Raw genomic sequence first — 18,255 nt, 5'->3', positions numbered from 1 at the left:
TTGAGAGGGATGGATGAAGTCAATCCTAAATCAGATGTCACTCTGGGAAGTAGATTCCCAGCTTGTTCATTTCTTTCACAAATAAAGATGGATGAATAATAGAGGGAAATACTCACAGCTTTTTGATGATGGAGAAAGGCAGCGATGTCGGGTACATCGGTGGTTCTGGCACTAGCCACGTTCCTCTGGAAAAAACGGTGGGACGCTTTTCAGTGTCCCTTTCCACAAATGTCACCATACGAGCTTAAGTCAGATGCAAGCTCTGTGGGGTTGTTCGCATGCTGCAGAGACATGTCAGTGGTGGCTAATAAAGGGAATATTTACTGTTGGCGAAATAATTTGTTTTGCAGCCTGGAAAATTGGTATCTGGGTAGAGGACTAGATCTAACCTGTGTTCCATGTGTTTCACTTAGTTGGTTTTAAACTTCGTTACTAAGTTCTGTTTCAGGTGGAAGTATTAACACCACCCATGGTTTTCAAAGATTGTGGCACAGAACTGGGTGTGGGAGACACGTTAATTTAGGGTGTGGTATGTAGAGAATCCTCTCTCAGTTTTTGCAAGGATAGTATGCTTTTTGCAAGAATGTTTTACTAAGTAAAAATTCTGTTTGTTTTGATAGTTCTGGACTAAGTCCTGAAGAGTCCAAGAGACTGACATCAAGCACCAGCCCTGCCGAGACTGAAAATCCAGCAACCGAAGAGCCAAAATGCATGCCAGCCTCTCTGGCACCGCTCAAAGAGGAGATTACTTCTCCGTTAGAGTCTAAAGCACAAGCAGTCCAGGAAGCACCAGTGATGAAAAAAGGAGGAGAGGAAAGAAGAGAGAACATGCAGCTGAAAGCAGCCAAACCTGCAGAGGCCTCGGTTTCCCTGGATGGGTGTGCAGTGAAACCTAGCGACCATGCTCTCCCTACAAAAGAGGGAGTCCAAGGAGAATCCATTCCAGAGAAACCACAACCTGCCGCTAGCCAACAGCCCGAAGAAGAGAGAAAGCGCGCTGCATCAAAGGAAGTACCAGTGAAAGAGACTCTCAGTACCTCAGTTTTGGCCCCGAGTAAACCAAAGAGCCCCGAAGCAGGTGAAGTAGTAGCAAACACGAAAAGCCCAGTCGTGACTCCAGAAACACCAGAAAAGAAGTCCCCCATAAATGAAGACATGGAAGTCAGCGTTGAAGCCCCTAAGAGGAAGTCAGGCAGTCGCGAAGAAGCTCTAACCACTCCTGAAAAAAAGCCACGCATGATGGAGAACTGTCAGCACCACCAGGCATTTCGGACCCAGCCACAGTCCTTTCCTGGAGCAGGGACCCCGGTGCCACGGGTACCCCCACTCAAGGTAAAGAGAAATGAAGACACATCCACAGAGCGGCCTTACATGGGTCAGCTCAGCTGGCAGCTCTCACAGAAATTCTTTGTCAGTTCTACTTTTCTATGTAAATTATGTTACCTGCTTATTTTAGTGATCAAAATATTTGATCCAAAAATGTAAAAGCTCAGCTGTTTGCTAAAGGGAATCTGCTGGCTGACTACTCAACTTCAGTTAAGTGTCTGTCGCACACATGCGTCTGTTAAAAGATCTCATGGGCAGAAGCTCAAACACTTGTGTGAAATCCCAAGGCTGGGTATAACAGGGAGTACTGTAGTTCACGGTGGAAGCTGGGGAGAGCTCTGGAGGAACTGCGAGACTCTAATAACAGAGCAAGTTGTAGCCCAGGAGCGCACAGAACTTTGCAGATGTGCGAGTATCCCCAGCAGTACAATAACAGGGCCAGAAAGAATGCGATCAGCAGCTTCCTCTATTCTAGCAAGTCCAGAAACTAAATTATTTTACCTGTGTTTAAAAAAAGACTATCTAGAAAGTGTGTAATTCTCATTTATACCAGCTGAATGCAGTGTAGTGCCAGACTAGGTAGCAGGAAAAGACTGTTTCAGGGAACATCTCAGTCCCAAAAGCCCTTTAGCTGCTGAGTCCTAGCAAGAGCCTACACGGGAAAGGAAAGAGGCAGTAAATCACCACTAGGATAGGGCAGATGGAAAGGAAGCGTGAAGGAAATGTTCCAGACTATGGCCTGGACAATGCAGTTCTCTTGATGTGATATCCAGGACACAGGACTGCACGCCTACTGCTAAGCTGCCAGGAAATACCCCGGTGCTAAGTGATGAGTGCTCTCAATTCAGACATTTGATACTCTTTGAGAAAATGAGCACAAGATTGCACCTGTACGGATAACACCGATTCCTTCTTCAGTGATGTTCTGCTCAGCAGTAGGTAGTAAATGGATGAACCAGCATAGAAAAATTTTTTACAGTCATGTGTGACTGTATGAATGGAAAAGTTTGGTTTCTGTAGAATAGGGCCTGTGCTTTTCCTACCAGAATTTGCTCTGGTTAAAGTTCGGCTCCCTGGTTTGGGGCCTTAGGCAGAAGTTGTAAATGGAAAACTGCTTAATTACTGTATTTCTGTATGTCCTATGAATTATCCTCTCCTATTAAGATTCTTTTCTACTAGGAAATACGCAAACACAAAATTTTAATTGTTCAACACTATGTTAATAAGTATGGCACAAAGGTACAAAAGCATTAATAAAATCTGTTAGTCACCGAAAATTGGGGGAAAACGGTCAATAAAAGAGATTTGACATATCATACAGGAAGCATGGTTGACCTTCCAGTGTAATAAACATGGGATTTAATTTAACGACAGAATTAATTTAAGGGCTATTAAAATATTTTCCCCTGTAAGGTAGAAGACACATCGTTCCTCAAAAAAGAAAGAAGTGGTGGACTGGTTAATCAGAAGATGAGTGGGAGGCAGTGAGGTAGTGCAGATATATGAAAACAAATGTAACCTTAAAATGTACTTGCTGAAATCTTTGCAAAGGAGACAGAAAGAGCACTAGCATTAGTGCACCATTCTCATCGCTTGCATTCTAGAAAGAACAAACTTACAGAAAGTGAACTGGAATGATAAGGGGAGTGGAGAACCTATTTTAGACAAAAGCACTAAAATACTGGCATTTTACAACTACAAATACATGGTAGAGAGATTATTACTGCTTTGTATAAAGACGCTGAGGAGACGAGTGTAAATACGCAGGGCTGGAAGAGCAATGCAAAATGAAGCAGAATGTTGACACAAACTTCTAAAAGGATATAAATTACATATGAATAAAGTATGAAACCTAGAACAAGGCGTGGTAGATGTTGAGTTCTGGAAGAACCTTACAGTGTTTCCCAAGGGAGCCTGATAGACTTTTGAGTAGTGATGTGCGACGTACTAGCCTGCAACTGCAAGGGATGAGCTTCCAGTCTGAGTTACTAAGATTGTAATAGAGTGAGCATGGGTGTGCCAGACATCAAAAGATCAAACGCGTCTTTTATTGTTTATCGCAAGTAAGGGAGATAAGGGAATTCTCAAAAAATTTCTCTAAGACTACAACTGTAAACACTTAAATTCTTAAATGTGTGGGTTAGATGTTCCCCATATCTCAGCTGTGCTTGTCTCCTCCTCCGTTTCAGATTCCCGTTTCCAGAATCTCCCCAATGCCATTTCCTGCGGGCCAGGTCTCTCCCAGGGCACGTTTCCCAATCTCACTTACCAGTCCGGGAAGAACAGGGGCCAGAACGTTGGCAGACATCAAGGCAAAAGCCCAGCAAGCCAAGGCTCAGAGGGCCGCAGCCGCTGCCGCCGCTGCTGCCGCCGCCGCCGCCTCAGCAGGGGGGGCTGTCCCAGGGCCTGGACCGGGCGGTGGTGGGGGCCCACCGGGCGGTGGAGGAGAGAAGAGTAACGCAGCAACAAGCGGAGCCGACAAAACTGGAATTCGAGGAAATGCACTGGAACTGGCAGGAACTGGAAGCGGGGGAAGTTCGAGAAGGTTTCTTCCCCATTGTCCAGGGACCCATGCCCAAATGGAGACCCAGGCCACAGACCAGGCATCACCTCACAATCCTCCTAGAGCACAACTACAGCAAACTTCCACGCTGCAATCCAGAACGCCCCTCAGCAATACAGGCACCAGCTCCTCCTCCTCCGCAGTATCGGCATTAGAGAAGATCAACAGAATAAAGCAGAGCCCCCCCAGTATGACTGTAAATCAGGTTTCAGGCTCCCCATATGCTGGTAGCAGTGACAAGCAAGAGAAAGCACCTTCTGCTCCAGCAGGTCCAAGCCAGGCCTGTGGGGCACCATCTGCCAGGGATGGAACAGTCTGTGTCACGGTGTCCACAGCAGATACCAGCACAAAGGTAACCAAGGTAGCACCTATGGCCAGCTTAGATGTTTCTAAAAGCAAATCTCCTTCCTCTCCGATGGCTTCGCTAACATCCATGAGCTCAGAAGCCCAGGCTGGAGGCGTTGTCATGTCTGCTGCATCTGTCCCACCCTCTACCACTTCGTCAGTAGCACCTAGCCTTAAAACTCATGCAAGTTCAAGTGCAAGTGGGGCCCTCCCAAAACCAAGCTCCAGTATTCCTGCTAACAACCCTTTGGTCACACAACTTCTTCAAGGCAAGAATGTCCCTCTGGAGCAAATCCTGCCGAAGCCTCTCACCAAAGCAGAGACGAAAACTGTCCCGTTGGCTTCTCATGAAGAAAAAGGGGCAGCAGCAGCATCCAGTACCACAAGCGTAGCAGGGGACAGCACTGGAGCCGAGGGTGGTGAACGACAATCGAGTCTACCCACACAGCAGCTTGGGAAGATCTTTTGCCAGAACAGGCCTCTGCCTCACATTCCAAGGACCTTTCCGCTCCCCTTGGGAAAGGACCCCAGTCTTGACCAGCACCAGTGCCATGAGGCACTCAGCAAAACAACCCAAGAGCAGATCCTTCAGACTCTCATCAAGAGGGTCCAGAGGCAGAATTTGTTGCCAGTCCTTCAGCCTTCACAACTGAACCTCACTCACTCAGGCTTCCAGTTAGAAAACAGCTCCACCAGCCAGAGATTTATGCTGGGTTTCATGGGCAGAAGGACATCCAAGCCTGCTATGTCTGGTCATTATCTGCTCAACATTTCCACCTACGGTCGTGGTTCAGAGAATTTGAGGAGAGGCTTCTCCTTGAACCCTGAGAACCGCTTGTGTCCAAACAGTCCTGCTGATGCTCCAAAACCAGAATTTGGGGAATGTGAGGAGATAGCTGGCCACGGCAGCAGCAGCGATGAAGGAGATGCAGATGATGAGAGTACTGGTGATGAACACGAACATATCACTGTAAAAGAGGAGCCCCAGGCTTCACAGGCTTCTGGCCAGTGCGAAAAAGAACAGGTATCACATAGCATAAATTCTTCGGATTACAACACCCTTGCTAAAAAGGGTGTAAAGACAGAAGCAGCCACGTCTCAGCAAGCAGCAGTCAACAAGGAGAATGTTCAGGCATTTGACGGAGCTACACTAGCACGAGATTTTATTCAAGCCGCTCAAGAGCAAATGGCACATGCGATGAGGGGGAAAATGCACAGCAATCCGGAGCTTTTCAGTACTTCCGTACCGTCCTCGGACTCTGCACAGCAGCAGCCTCCGCTGCTTTCTCCTTCACACCCTCCAAAGCTATCTGGAAATGCTGCAGCACAGCTCATTGGGCCCAGTTACAGTGGGACGATAAATGTCTCCACCTCCCCGGATGTGAACCAAGGGTCTCTTATGACCGGGCTGTCTGAGTGCAATCAGTTGTCCAGTAGCATGGGGAACGTCATGTCCTTTTCTGTGACTGTAACCACCATTCCCACCAGCCAAGCTATGAACTCTGGCAACCACAGTCAGACCATCCCCGTTCAAGCCTTCACTGAAGACAACAGCATGGAGGATTCCCCTTCCAAATGCTACTGCAGGTTGAAAGCCATGATCATGTGCAAGGGCTGCGGTGCCTTCTGCCATGATGATTGCATTGGCCCCTCTAAGCTCTGTGTCTCCTGCCTCGTTGTGCGGTAACCGGGAGGGGAAGTGGGGAAGAGGATGGCTTGATTTTGGTTTTGCTTTCGAAGTACATTGGGAAGAAACAGGAAATTTACTGCCTTGCACAAGAGACACGTTACTGAATCAGGAATACAGAGTAGAGTTCTTCTTTCATTAAAGAAAGAGCACCTTCTTGTACAGTGAGTCTAAATTGAGCTCAACTACGTGAATTGTGACAAGAGTTTGCACTTAAGGAGTTATGTAAATATGTCACATTATTTTGTTTAAAACTATTTTTTCAATCTTTTAGGAGATAGTGTTTGACTTGTACTGCAGTTTCATTAACCCCAGCCTGCTATCCAGCATGTTTGCTGAGCTCTGCTCTAGATGGGGGAACAAACCCCCGGCAAAACCTTCTGTTGGTCTTCTCTGGACAAAGAGAAGAACTGGATAATCAAGAAACTAAACGTTTATACTGACTGATCAGAGAGCACCGAAGCAGGAACCCCTGAATGGGCTCACTTTGTTGCTCTAAATTTAGTTCAAATTTTTCAGAATTGGAAGGCATTAATGTCGTACCAGCCTTTCAAGTAATTGCCTTTCACTTGTGACCTGGCAGTTTCCAGAAGGCGTACTGGGTTGTGCAATATTGGCTGGTGTTTTTGATTTGCATATCCTCTTCTCTTCAAGGAGTCAGTTGCAGTAACCTTGTTTTAAGGAAGGTAGTGTCTTGATTTGCTACTGGTAAATACAGAAAAAGGCAACTGTACTAACCACAGGATTCAAGAATTTAAATCACTAAAACAACTCAGTAACCGTGATTATCGGTAATCCCAGGAACCATTTAAAGCAGAGATCACAAATACGTGCTGAACTGCATTTCATTTCTGGACTGTCAGGACTCGGCAGAAACCTGCTTTTTTGTATTAGGCATTTTGAGTGAGCTGGAAAGCGCCATCCCACAGTTATGAACCATCAGCTGTTACAGCACACGATGAAAGTGAAGTGCACTACGCGTCACCCTCGGTCCTGCTGTTTTCTAGGAAGCTTAGTGTGCTCATTCAAACCTCCACGGTAGTCAGACTTCTCTAATTTCTATAGAAGATTTTATATTTAGCTAAGTGTAGGGAAAGGAAAACAAGTGTCTTGTTGGGCCTCACCATTAGCCCTCAGTGGGTGTCTCTTTGTGTTGTAAAATACCAAATCAGGCTTGACTCAGCTTGGCTTTTGCTCAGTTGAGGTCTGGGGTTGCGTTGGGGCTGGGGAGGACGGGCGGGGGGCTGGGGAAGGGGGCTGCACCGCACCCCTCGTACCTGATCATGGGGCACAGCTAGCGATGCTCGCCCTCACTTTCGCTGTTGACGGATTCATTCACTTTGATTAATCAAAAATTAAAAGCAGTTACAAAATGGTACTCTGTTCTCAACAAGAAGAATTGACGACAGGCTGGCTAACGAAGCAGGCGCCAATCTGCATTTTGATGTATTGCAACATGTCCGCATCAGATCGAGGAGCTGTATGTTATTTCTCTTCTGAAACAAAGAACGTCAGGTTCACTAATCATGTCCAGTCCCATGTTGTCACTGTTAGGGGCGGGGGGGCCATACTGCATCTTGGTCAGGTAACAGATCTATGTATCTTTTTGATGGAAAAGCACTGAATTCACTTTTAATCCAAAGGCCTTTTTAAGATGAAGCAATATTAACAAAAAATAGGTGGGACAGCTGTTTTGTGAGCTGGGGTCCTTAGCTTTTCTTTCTTCTTTCCGTTTGACGATACTACTGCTTTCCCCTCTTCCTCACCTGGGAACCTGGCATGCTGTTGGTAAAGATCAGAAATAATTGCCTGTGAAGCAGTATGCTTTTCCGAGGAGGAGGTGGTGATTTATGTGCTAATGAGAGAGAGAGAGAGAGTTGCAGACTTAACCACGTCATAACACAAATGTTTCCTTCCCTGTCCTGCAGAGCATGGCCTCCTCCAAAGCAGGATTAGTCTGTGTGAGTTAGGAAGAGCTGCAGCACATCTTGGTCTCTGTTTTGCTCATCTTAAATTTATTGAGGAGCAGTGACCCTGCTTTCTATTACACATGACTGCTCAGACATCCAGTGGCAAAGAGGACTTAAGTATTAGAAGTCCATTTTTTTAATCTAAAACTGGAATCTCAAAAAAATTGCACAGAACTTGCTCTCATGTGCATACTGCACATGCGTTGGCAGCGGTCGTAGCCCAAGAAACATCCAGTCTGTACATGCAGAGGGGCAGAGCAGCAGGCATGGGTTGGCTTCCCCCGTTGTGGCCCCAGACACTGAAACGGGGATAATCTCATTGCCTGGGTTGACTTTACACCAGCACCGACTCGGGCAGCAGCCCATTGCTGCCTGCTTCCCTCTCCGGTGCTGTAAGAGGAATTTCTGCCATCTTTTGAGATCTTGGGATGCGGTGTAAAATGGTTTCAAGCTGCGTGCCCTGGGAAGTCAAGTACCAAGAGCAGGGTCTGGCCGTTCCTTTCTGTCTAGACAAGAAAGAAGTTACAGCAGTGTAATCCTCAGACAGACATTCATTCCTGTCTAAGACAGATCCCCCAGTATAATCCAATTTAAAGATTGTTGCTAGTTGCAAACTAAACTGAAAAAGTCATTCTTGCTTCAAATAAGAGCAAAGAGATATTGCTGGCATAATTGGATCAATCCTGTTCGCACCGTGACTTTGATCGGTGCAATTTTTCTAGGCTGACAAAGCTGCTTAAGAGGGGGAGGAAGAAGATGATGAGGGGGTGGCAGGCTGTGATCTGCCGGCTTACTCTTCGTGCTCACAGGCTTTTCAACCCGCTGCAGCTGCCACTTGGAAAGGCTGTTCCATTGCTCCCCTCAGCATTTTCTAAAACAGTCACTGACCCTGGCTGTGGTTCCAGCTTGTTCCTCCCTTTGAATTTTACAAGCATCCTCTGTAGCGCGTGGGTTCGGTTTTCCACGCCGCGTACGCCTCTTGCGAGTCTACTCTGGAAATGCAGGAGGTGGCTGTTTCACGCGTAGTCCTGCCGTAAACGCGCCTGCTTGGCCATCGCCGTCCCAGGTTGGGATGTATGGTGACCGCGAAGATCTCGGTGGCTCCGGACTTGTGTTGGACAGTGGTGGCATCTCGCGTGGTGACTTGGAAGTTTACAACTCTGTTCAGTGCCTTAGTTACATTTTAACGGATCAGCACTTTCTTGGGCTACTTTTATTCTATTTCTTTTTAAGAAAATAAATTCTTTTAACTGCATGTCTTTGATTTTAACATATGCTATGAGCTACGAGGTGCAACTTGATGGAACAGTCTCCACAGGTTTGCAAGAGGGCATTAAGTAGTTAGGAAATCATTAGAAATAACAGGGCTCAGTGAAATAATCGCTATAAGTACAGGACAACGTAAAAGCTTTGCATGTTTTACAGTGCTGGTTATTGAATAATGTATTTTAGAAGGGGGAAATGCTGCAGCCTGTATAGGAGTGTTCCCTACATGGGATCAGCCTGCTGCTGCCCTACTGCCGAGGCTCCTCCTGGCAGCCTCCACTCTTCCCATCACTGACCTTCCCGCTGTTCCTTCCAGCAAGGTAATAAACCTGCCTTCACATGGGATTTAAAATAAAAGGGATGTCATTACATAGTTTAAAGCGTTAGACTTTGGTTCCCCAGGGATTAAATTAATAGCACTATAGTAAATGCTGTCATAAAAACATCTGAGAGAAAACGTTTTCAAAGCCTCATGTCAAACTATGTTCATGGTAGTTAAAGCAACTCGAGTAAGAAGAGATACTCAGATTTACATTTTTCCCTTTCGGGCCACATCCAAGTCCTGCAGCACAAGAACTAGGAAGACAGACTGGTCAACGGAGTTTAACTTTCCAATGCAAACAGTTGTTGCAATGGAGGAGCAATGCAGCTCTATAAATGAGTTCAGATTTTGAGATAGTTTGGTAGCACAGGGAAGGAATTTTGTGTGAAATTTTCATGTCCCTCCTTAAATCGGAAGGAAAGACTGAGATACTTAACAGCTACTCTGTTCGACAGAGTTGTATCTTTTTTTATGGTAGTAAGAAATAGCTGATGGGGCAGTAAGTTCCCGGTCAAGGTGTTAACAGCAAGGAGGGAGCCTCCGGTCATTACTTCTGATGGGGTCATTCATGCTGCCACAGAGGCAGCAGAGACCAGCCTGGGGCCGGTTCCTACCTGGCGCGTACACAGCGGGAGATGGTGTCGTTGGAGCAGGACTCGGGCTTCTCTCCTCTGGTTGGGCTCAGTCTGGCCGTTCGTTTAAACCACTGGAACACAGGGGCCACCAGCATGTGGCCTGTGGGGGGGCTGGAGGCAGAGCCTACCACCGCTCCGCCGGCCAACTGCGCTTGTGTCATCGGAACAAAAGAAAGGAAGGAAAGAAAGGGGTTGGGGTTTTCTCCACTGAAAGGCCAGCGGCTTCCTTCACAGGAACCGTCTCCCCAGGGAGGCCTGAAGCTCTGGGGAGACTGTTTTGGTTTTCTTGGGTGGTTTGCTTCCGCTCAGTTGTTCGAAAGCCGCCCCGGCTTCACCCCAGCACCCCTGTTGGCTTCAGGCGCTAGGGGAGGAGGGGGCTCAGCTCTCCCCAGCCAGGGCTGATGCTGGTGTGAACTTCCACAATCCCACATCTAAAAATATGAGTGGCTGCAGTGGCGGCAGGAGGGAAAGGATGGCATGTGCACACTGAGTTACCTCCAGCGATTAGCGTGGAGTAATTGCTGCGGTGGGGGAGAAGACCATTCCCAGGAGAGTGCTGCTTCTGGCACCGCGCAGCGTTGAGGAGCGCTCGGCTAACCTGCCGTGTGCAGCGTTAACCTGGTGGGCGACGGCCTGGCAGGCGTCGGGTCCGTTCGCCACCGGTGCCTCACAGGGAGAGCAGCTCGAGCGTTCGCTAGGATGATGATAGCCAGAATTTTCTTTGTTACCTAGGTTGTTTTTTTTAATGCTATACATTTGATATAACTGAAGATCAATTTTAAGAGCTTACAGTAATATATTTTAAGTAATATATATTTTAGTATCTGTAAAAAGAAAAATTGACAAAGGATGATTTATGAACTAGATAAACAGGGTATGGGGAGTATGCAGTTTCTCAGCAAGGCCAAGAATAGTTTTACTAGCAGGAGAACTGAAAAGATGGAGGTTTTTTCCATTAATGCAATAAAAATGGGAATTCTTAAAAAGAAGAAATCCAGTACTGTTTACCACATGCTTTTCTTGTTTTGACAACAGGCCTGTAAACACAGTTTAGAAGATACTAAACCTTTGTTTGTCTTTTGCCTTTTTAAAAGGGACTTAAATTGGAATAGAGGGTATGTACAGAAAAATCAAGTTGACACCATTTAAAAATGTATTTTTACACAAATAATATAGAAAAATCATATTTTACATAAGAATTTTAAGTATTTGAAATATGTGTGTATATATACTGTATGTACTTCATATATTCTTTATTTTACATTTTCAGTGTATTAAAAAGTATTTGAGCTGGTTGGATGTGAACATGTAATAACGTTTTAAAAAAGAAAGGAAAGGAAGAAAAGGGGAGAGAGGATGCGAGTACTGCACCACTGCCGTAGCTGCTGTTAGCAACTACAGGGTAGCAGAGGAATCAGAAGTTCAGGAGCAAATGAATTTTGGAAGAGTTCAGCCGTTGTAGCTAGAGCATGGAGAGCATTTTTCAGTCCTGTGTCCCGTTTGTGTTTCCATTAGTGTCCGTTCATTTTGCCTCATAACCACCCAGAATAATCTATGGTGAGAAGACAAGAAGTTGAGGTGGATCTTTTATACAAGCAATGCTACCTTTACAGCCAAAGAGACATACTGGTACAGAAGCTACTCAACCAAAACAAAATCAGAAGCTACTCAGTTTTGCTGTGCCACTGAAATGTCAATAAATAGCTTGATTTCTTGTGTGAGCATCTTCTGGTGCTTCTGGGGAATTCAAAACGAGACACCAAAAGCCCAATGATTTCAAGGAAACACTATCAAAGCAAATTTTTTTTAACTTTGTAGGAATTTTGGTGAAAATCTCACTGGAGAAGATGATACATCTTTCCAGCTCTTAGAAAGGGAGTGACTTCTCATCAGAAATGGGATCCTAGAGCCGCTCCTCTTGGGCCACAATTACCTGACACACACAGCAAAGGGCTGCAAGTCAGGAGGTCACGGCGTTTTCAGGATTGAGCTGAGATGCATCATTTCCAGCACACAGCGCTGTGTGTTTCCCTGCCTCCTGGTACTGCTTCACAGAACTATTTATTAAACAGCAAATGCTGCTTGTTCTGCATATACCTGTTTCTGAAAGACTAGGCGATCTGCAGCCCCTGTAAGTGCTGGCCCCGGTTCTGCATATCAGGAGAGAATACAAATCTCTACTGGGGGAAAGGTGGAAATGGCTCCCCAGCGCAGGAAGCACAGTGCACTTGCCTCATCCCTTTTGCTATGATGCCCATTTTGGCTTGGATGAATCCCAAATTCCTTTTATACTATTCCACTTACTCCACACGCGATTGCAGGAATCCTGTACACAAATTGGAGGTGTTTACAGCAATTCTCTGTCACTGGGACTTACAGGGAAGGAAACTGAAAGTGGGAAAAGAAGAAGGATTAATGCGTTTTAAAAGTACAAATCCGAAACCTGAGAAGGCAGGCAACTGATATTTTTATACTGCTACAATTATTGGAATCTCTTGAAAAAACACAAACCTGGCACCCAACACTTTGACAAAACTTGCTATCAATGCATTGAGGGGGGGCTTTCTCTCTATAAACAGTTGCACTATAAGAAAGCCCCCCTGTTTGGGTGTGTGTATATACATAGAGTCTATATGGGGGGGCTGTGCAGGTGTGTGTGCACGTATACATATGTACGCACAGCTATATTTTAGCTAAGTGTACATAGTAAGACCAGCTTCATCTCAGTCTTCTGGTGACATTACACCTTGCAAAGTTACCACAGACCTGAGACAGAATTACAGCTTTTCTATTTGTTTTCATATTTAAGGTATATGGATTAGACAAAATATATAATAGCAATGTGTTTTGATCTGCTGCACTTTTTAAAAACAACATTCCTTATTCCCCTGGTACTGCTGCATCTCCCAGTCCTTCCTCTCCCAATTTAGAACTTAAAACCAATTGGTCTCCCGTACCTTTCAGTTAAGACTTCTCAGATGCTGCATTATAGGTTTTATATTGGAAAAGCCGGGCCAAGAGTTTAACTTTGGGAGGCCAGGCCTCCAGGGTCCTCACGGCCTGCTTCCAGGGCCAAGGCCAGGAACATGAACCAACGGGCAACGCAGGCGTGGAAATGAATACCACGCAGCTGCTGCGGCTCGCTGCAGGGCTGTTTCCCACGCAACAGAATTTTAACTGTCCTGTCTGCGCGGATGCTCTTGGCCCACCCGTAGCTGGGACCCGGCAGGCGTTACCTTGAGCCTCAGGGACAGAGGTTTCAGTAACAAACTTTTTTCTGGTGTCTAGAGGTGTACCAAGGATACACCCACAAACAGCCGGCCTCGCTGGATTTACAGCGCCTTCTGTTGCCGTACATCTTCTGTGCGATCATAAGCCCAAACCCCATCAGTTCGTTTACACAGTCAAATTTAAGTAAGAATTGTGGCGAGGTTTGTATGGGGAAAAAAGCAATTGTAGTCAGTAGGGTAACTTCTAGGCATTTAAAATCAGCACGGGCCAGTTCCAGCAAAGGAGCAATACATCAGGGACAAGCATGGTCCGTCGTGCCGCAGCTATGCATTCTGGCAAAGGTTGTTTTGTCGACGAGTTTTTCGCTCATTTTGCTGTATAAGATTCCACCTTAGCTTCTCACCAGCATTAAGAGGGATCTGAGGAGTGCTAAAAACAGCCTATTTCTAACCCGTCACTTGAAGATCTGCGTGCCCTTAGGAGATAGCACTTTGACAAGCAAAAGCCTGCCCTGTGGCTTACGTCTTACTGCGGATTCTGTTCCTCTTCCTCTCACTTCTTTTTGTCATGTAAAACTACCTGCTTTATAAATGAATGTAAAATACAGTAGTTCTTCAGCACATGGACAAATGTGTATTTTATCTTAATGTTTCATTTTATGTTAAATAAAAAGCATATGATTTTATGGTCATCGGTACTGCTAATGTTGATTTTTCAATGATTACCTTTTGTCTTTCAAGGGACCCTGATACACCATAGTGAAGTACGTTTTTCTGGCTTTATAGGCTGTGGACATCAGTAAAATTTTTTTTTTTTACACATTTCAAGGAGAAAACTTTGGTTTAATACTAAGCCTTAATATCTGCATATATCCCTCAAGCCTCACTTCTTAGGGTCCTGAAACACTTCAGGGGGATTGAACTGTAGATTTGGGAAAAAGGAAGAAACCTGTATCAAGCGACTGTAACTTGATGGCTCTGAAATGAAGCGATTCAGAGAAATTGATCTGTAACCAGCTTTCCTGATCTCTGACAGGTAAACTTTGAATGCACTTAAATAAAACCAGCAGGACTGAGGTGCTTGGGAATGTAGGAAGCCTGGGATTTTTTTTTTTTCTCCACTGAATATACTAGAAGTATCAACAATCTCTATTGAAGGTATGGGACGGTAATCTGAAGGGGTTGTAAACCTACCAGTGGGAATAATCGCATCAAAAGTGTAAAGAGTGAACGTGAAATGGAGAAGGAAAGATTGGTAAAGAAATTTGTGTCTTGCAGAGCAAAGAGCAAATACAAGAAGTCCAGCTGAGTTTTGCAACCGTTAGCAAAAAAAGCCCACAAATTCTACCACTCATATAGCGGAAGACCATAAAAAGAAGAAAAGAAGAAAAGCTAGTGATTAAAGATAATCTTCAGGCATGGCCCCAAAAATGCCCAAAACAAAAGTAATACTCTTCCTCTGTGCTCACGGAGGATGTTGTTACACATACCACCGCAAGCGGGTGACAGTTTTTTGAAAGAACTGACATAAAAAGCTGTAGTTCAGGCAATGCATTTTTTTGTTTGTTTATCAAGAGAACTCAGGTAACCTATGCAGCATAGTTCTAGCTGTATAGTTCTAGCAGTATTTGAGAATAAGAGAAAACAATATCATCCATATGCAAGGCTCTGGAATTTTTGATATATAGACTAATTGAAGACATGCTGATAAATGGGACTGAAAGGAACACAGTCTCGCCAAAGGTATGTGCGGAGTAATTCAGTGTTACATTGCTAAATTGTCCTCTGGTCAGATAAACAGGTATATCTTCAGTAACAAAACTTGAGAAGATGAAGATAAAGTAGATACAAAGTAAAAATTGGTTCAAAGGACATTAACACAACATTAAAAGTGGGAAATCAGTTTGGATGGAGAATTCTACTGCAATGCCTCAAGGATCAGTCTGCACATGAGTTTTTTTTCCAAGAATTTTATCAGTGTTACTAGCTCCAAAGCTCAAAGAAGGGTTTCGGTGGGAAGGGGCCGTCAGAGGCCATCTAGTCCCACCCCTGCGACATCTTCACCCAGAGCAGGTTGCTCAGAGCCCCGTCCAGCCTGACCTGGGCTGTTTCCAGGGATGGGGCATCCACCACCTCTCTGGGCAACCTGGGACAGGGCTTCACCACCCTTGTTGCCAAAAATGTCTTCCTTCCATCCAGTCTGAATCTCCCCTCTTTTAGTTTAAAACCGTCACCCCTTGTCCTGTGGCTCCAGGCCCTGCTGAACAGTCTGTCCCCATCTTTCTCCTCAGCCCCTCCAAGCCCTGGCAGCTGCACTAAGGTCTCTCCGGAGCCTTCTCTGCTCCAGGCTGAGCCCCCCCAGCTCTCCCAGCCTGTCCTCCCAGCAGAGCTGTTCCAGCCCTCGGAGCATCGCTGGGGCCTCCTCTGGCCCCGCTCCAGCAGGTCCATGTCTCTCCTGTGCCGAGGGCTCCAGAGCTGGACGCAGCCCTGCAGGGGGGTCTCCCCAGAGCGGGGCAGAGGGGCAGAATCCCCTCCCTCGCCCTGCTGGCCACGCGGCTTTGGGGGCAGCCCAGGACACGGGTGGCTTCTGGGCTGCGAGCGCACATTGCCGGCTCCTCTCCAGCTTTTCACCCGCTACCAGGACCCCCAAGTCCTTCTCCATGGGGCTGCTCTCCATCACAAAACCATTAAGGTTGGAAGATACCTTTAAGATCAAGTCCAACTGTCAAACCACATCCCGAAGTGCCACGTCCACGCGTTTTTTGAACACCTCCAGGGATGGTGACTCCACCACCTCCCTGGGCAGCCTGTGCCAGTGCTTGACCACTCTCTCAGTAAAGAAATTTTTCCCAGTACCCAATCTAAACCTCGCCTGGCACAACTTGAGGCCATTTCCTCTCATTCTATTGCTCATTCCTTGGAAGAAGAGACCAACCCCCGCCTCACCACAACCCCCTTTCAGGCAGTTGTAGAGTTGTAGAGAGCAATGAGGGCTCCCCTCAGCCTCCTCTTCTCCAGACTGAACACCCCCAGTTCCCTCAGCCGCTCCTCATCAGACTTGTGCTCCAGACCCCTCCCCAGCTCCGTTGCCCTTCTCTGGACACGCTCCAGCACCTCAACGTCCTTCTTGTCGTGAGGGGCCCAACACTGAACACAGGATTCGAGGTGCGGCCTCACCAGTGCCAAGTCCAGGGACGCGATCCCTGCCCTGCTCCTGCCGGCCACACTGGTGCTGATGCAGGCCAGGATGCTGTTGGCCTTCTTGGCCACCTGGGCACACTGCTGCCTCATCCCTTCATCCCCCAGCCTGGATTGATACCAGGGGCTGCCCCAATCCAGGTGCAGGACTCTGCACTTGGCCTTGTTGAACCTCATCAGGTTCACATGGGCCCATTCCTCAAGTTTGTCGAGGTCCCTCTGGATGGCATCCCATCCCTCAGGCGGGCCAACCGCACCTCTCAGCTTGATGTCATCACTGGACTTTATTTTCTTCTTGAGTTTTATTATTCTCTTTTTTTAATTCATATAACTACTTAATTGCTTTATCTTGTTAAATAAGACTCTAAGCTTTTGTTAGCCCCACAGAACTCCTCTGTGACCCCTGGGAAGAACAAGGATGGGCACAACCCACAGTTACGAAACAGTGAAGCCTGAACTCTGAGAGTCAAAGGCATAAACAAATACAGCCAAGTCACCATCTGTTGTTTTCCTAGGTTACAGAACTTCTCTCTACAGACCACGTGGCAAACTGATTTTCCAAATGCTCATTTGGCTATACACTGCTAAGGAGACAGGGGGGTATTAGGAAGGGTGCATGCCCTCCACTGCATCTACTTTGGAGCCTACATCTTCTTAGTAAATGGTAGGTACAGTCATAGAATCACAGAATTGAAAAAATTTCCACAGGTTGAAAAAGACCCTTGAAGTCACCTAGTTCAACCGTTAACCCAGCACTGCCAACTCCGACACTAAACCATGTCCCTGAGCACCACTTCTACACAGCTTTTAAATCCCTCCAGGGATGGTGACTCCACCACCTCCCTGGGCAGCCTGTGCCAATGCTGGACAACCCTTTTGGTGAAGAAATTTTTCCCAATATCCAAACTAACCCTCACCTGGCACAACTTGAGGCCATTTCCTCTTGTTCTGTCACTGGTTACTTGGGAGAAGAGACCAGCACCCACCTCACCACAACCCCCTTTCAGGCAGCTGGAGAGAGCGATGAGGGCTCCCCTCAGCCTCCTCTTCTCCAGACTGAACACCCCCAGTTCCCTCAGCTGCTCCTCATCGGACTTGTGCTCCAGACCCTCAGTCACTGCACAGCAGAACATGTACAACAGTTTCATCACATCAGGCGTAAGAGTGAGGGTGATGATGCACTGAAACAAAGTTCTCTGTCTCCCACTGTCCTTAAATAACAATGGTACAAGTTTCTGGATGATAAGCCTTAGCCAGTTAGTGGTGGCTGGGCAATGCAATGAGAGTCTAGTGAAAAAAGCAAGAATTATGGGCCAGGGGAAAAAAACTGTTATCCCTAGAAATAAGAAATATTTTATGACAATAAAGACCAGAGAATAAGGTACAAGGAATGCAAAGTGAAAAGTTCAGTTCTTCCCACTTCTGTTCCCATTATGGAAAGACAGAAGTAAACATTCCTTACCTTACAATACTATTACAGTTTCTCCATCTTACATGGGAAAGGGGCAGTTTTCAAAGGTCCATCATACGGTGCTGCCAGACTCCACCATTATTCTCTCTATAATGCAGAGCAAATACTTAGAAAGGCAGACTTGTGTTATCATGCAGTAGACTGCCCTGTTGCATTGAACCTCCCTACTATTGCTCCCAGCTGGTTACAAACGATGAGTACTTATATCCTAAGAGCTCTGTATATATCCTCCCGCATCTGTT

General features: G+C 46.3%; 1 protein-coding gene across 1 annotated transcript in view; it reads left to right on the top strand.

Annotated features, from left to right (window-relative positions):
• Positions 1–5,921, top strand: part of ASXL2 (ASXL transcriptional regulator 2) — a gene marked incomplete at its 3' end in the record, with an annotated part of 123,574 nt that extends 117,653 nt beyond the window's left edge. The window contains exons 11-12 of the mRNA XM_081998220.1: positions 621–1,332; positions 3,516–5,921. Coding sequence (XP_081854346.1) covers positions 621–1,332; positions 3,516–5,921 — 3,118 coding nt within the window. The remainder of the gene's footprint in view (positions 1–620; positions 1,333–3,515) is intronic.
• Positions 5,922–18,255: the final 12,334 nt, after the last annotated feature.

The sequence above is a fragment of the Phaethon aethereus genome (assembly GCF_964289735.1).
Source record: "Phaethon aethereus genome assembly, chromosome: 3".
Taxonomy (NCBI): Eukaryota; Metazoa; Chordata; class Aves; order Phaethontiformes; family Phaethontidae; genus Phaethon; species Phaethon aethereus.
This window is presented reverse-complemented; position numbering and strand designations above follow the sequence as displayed.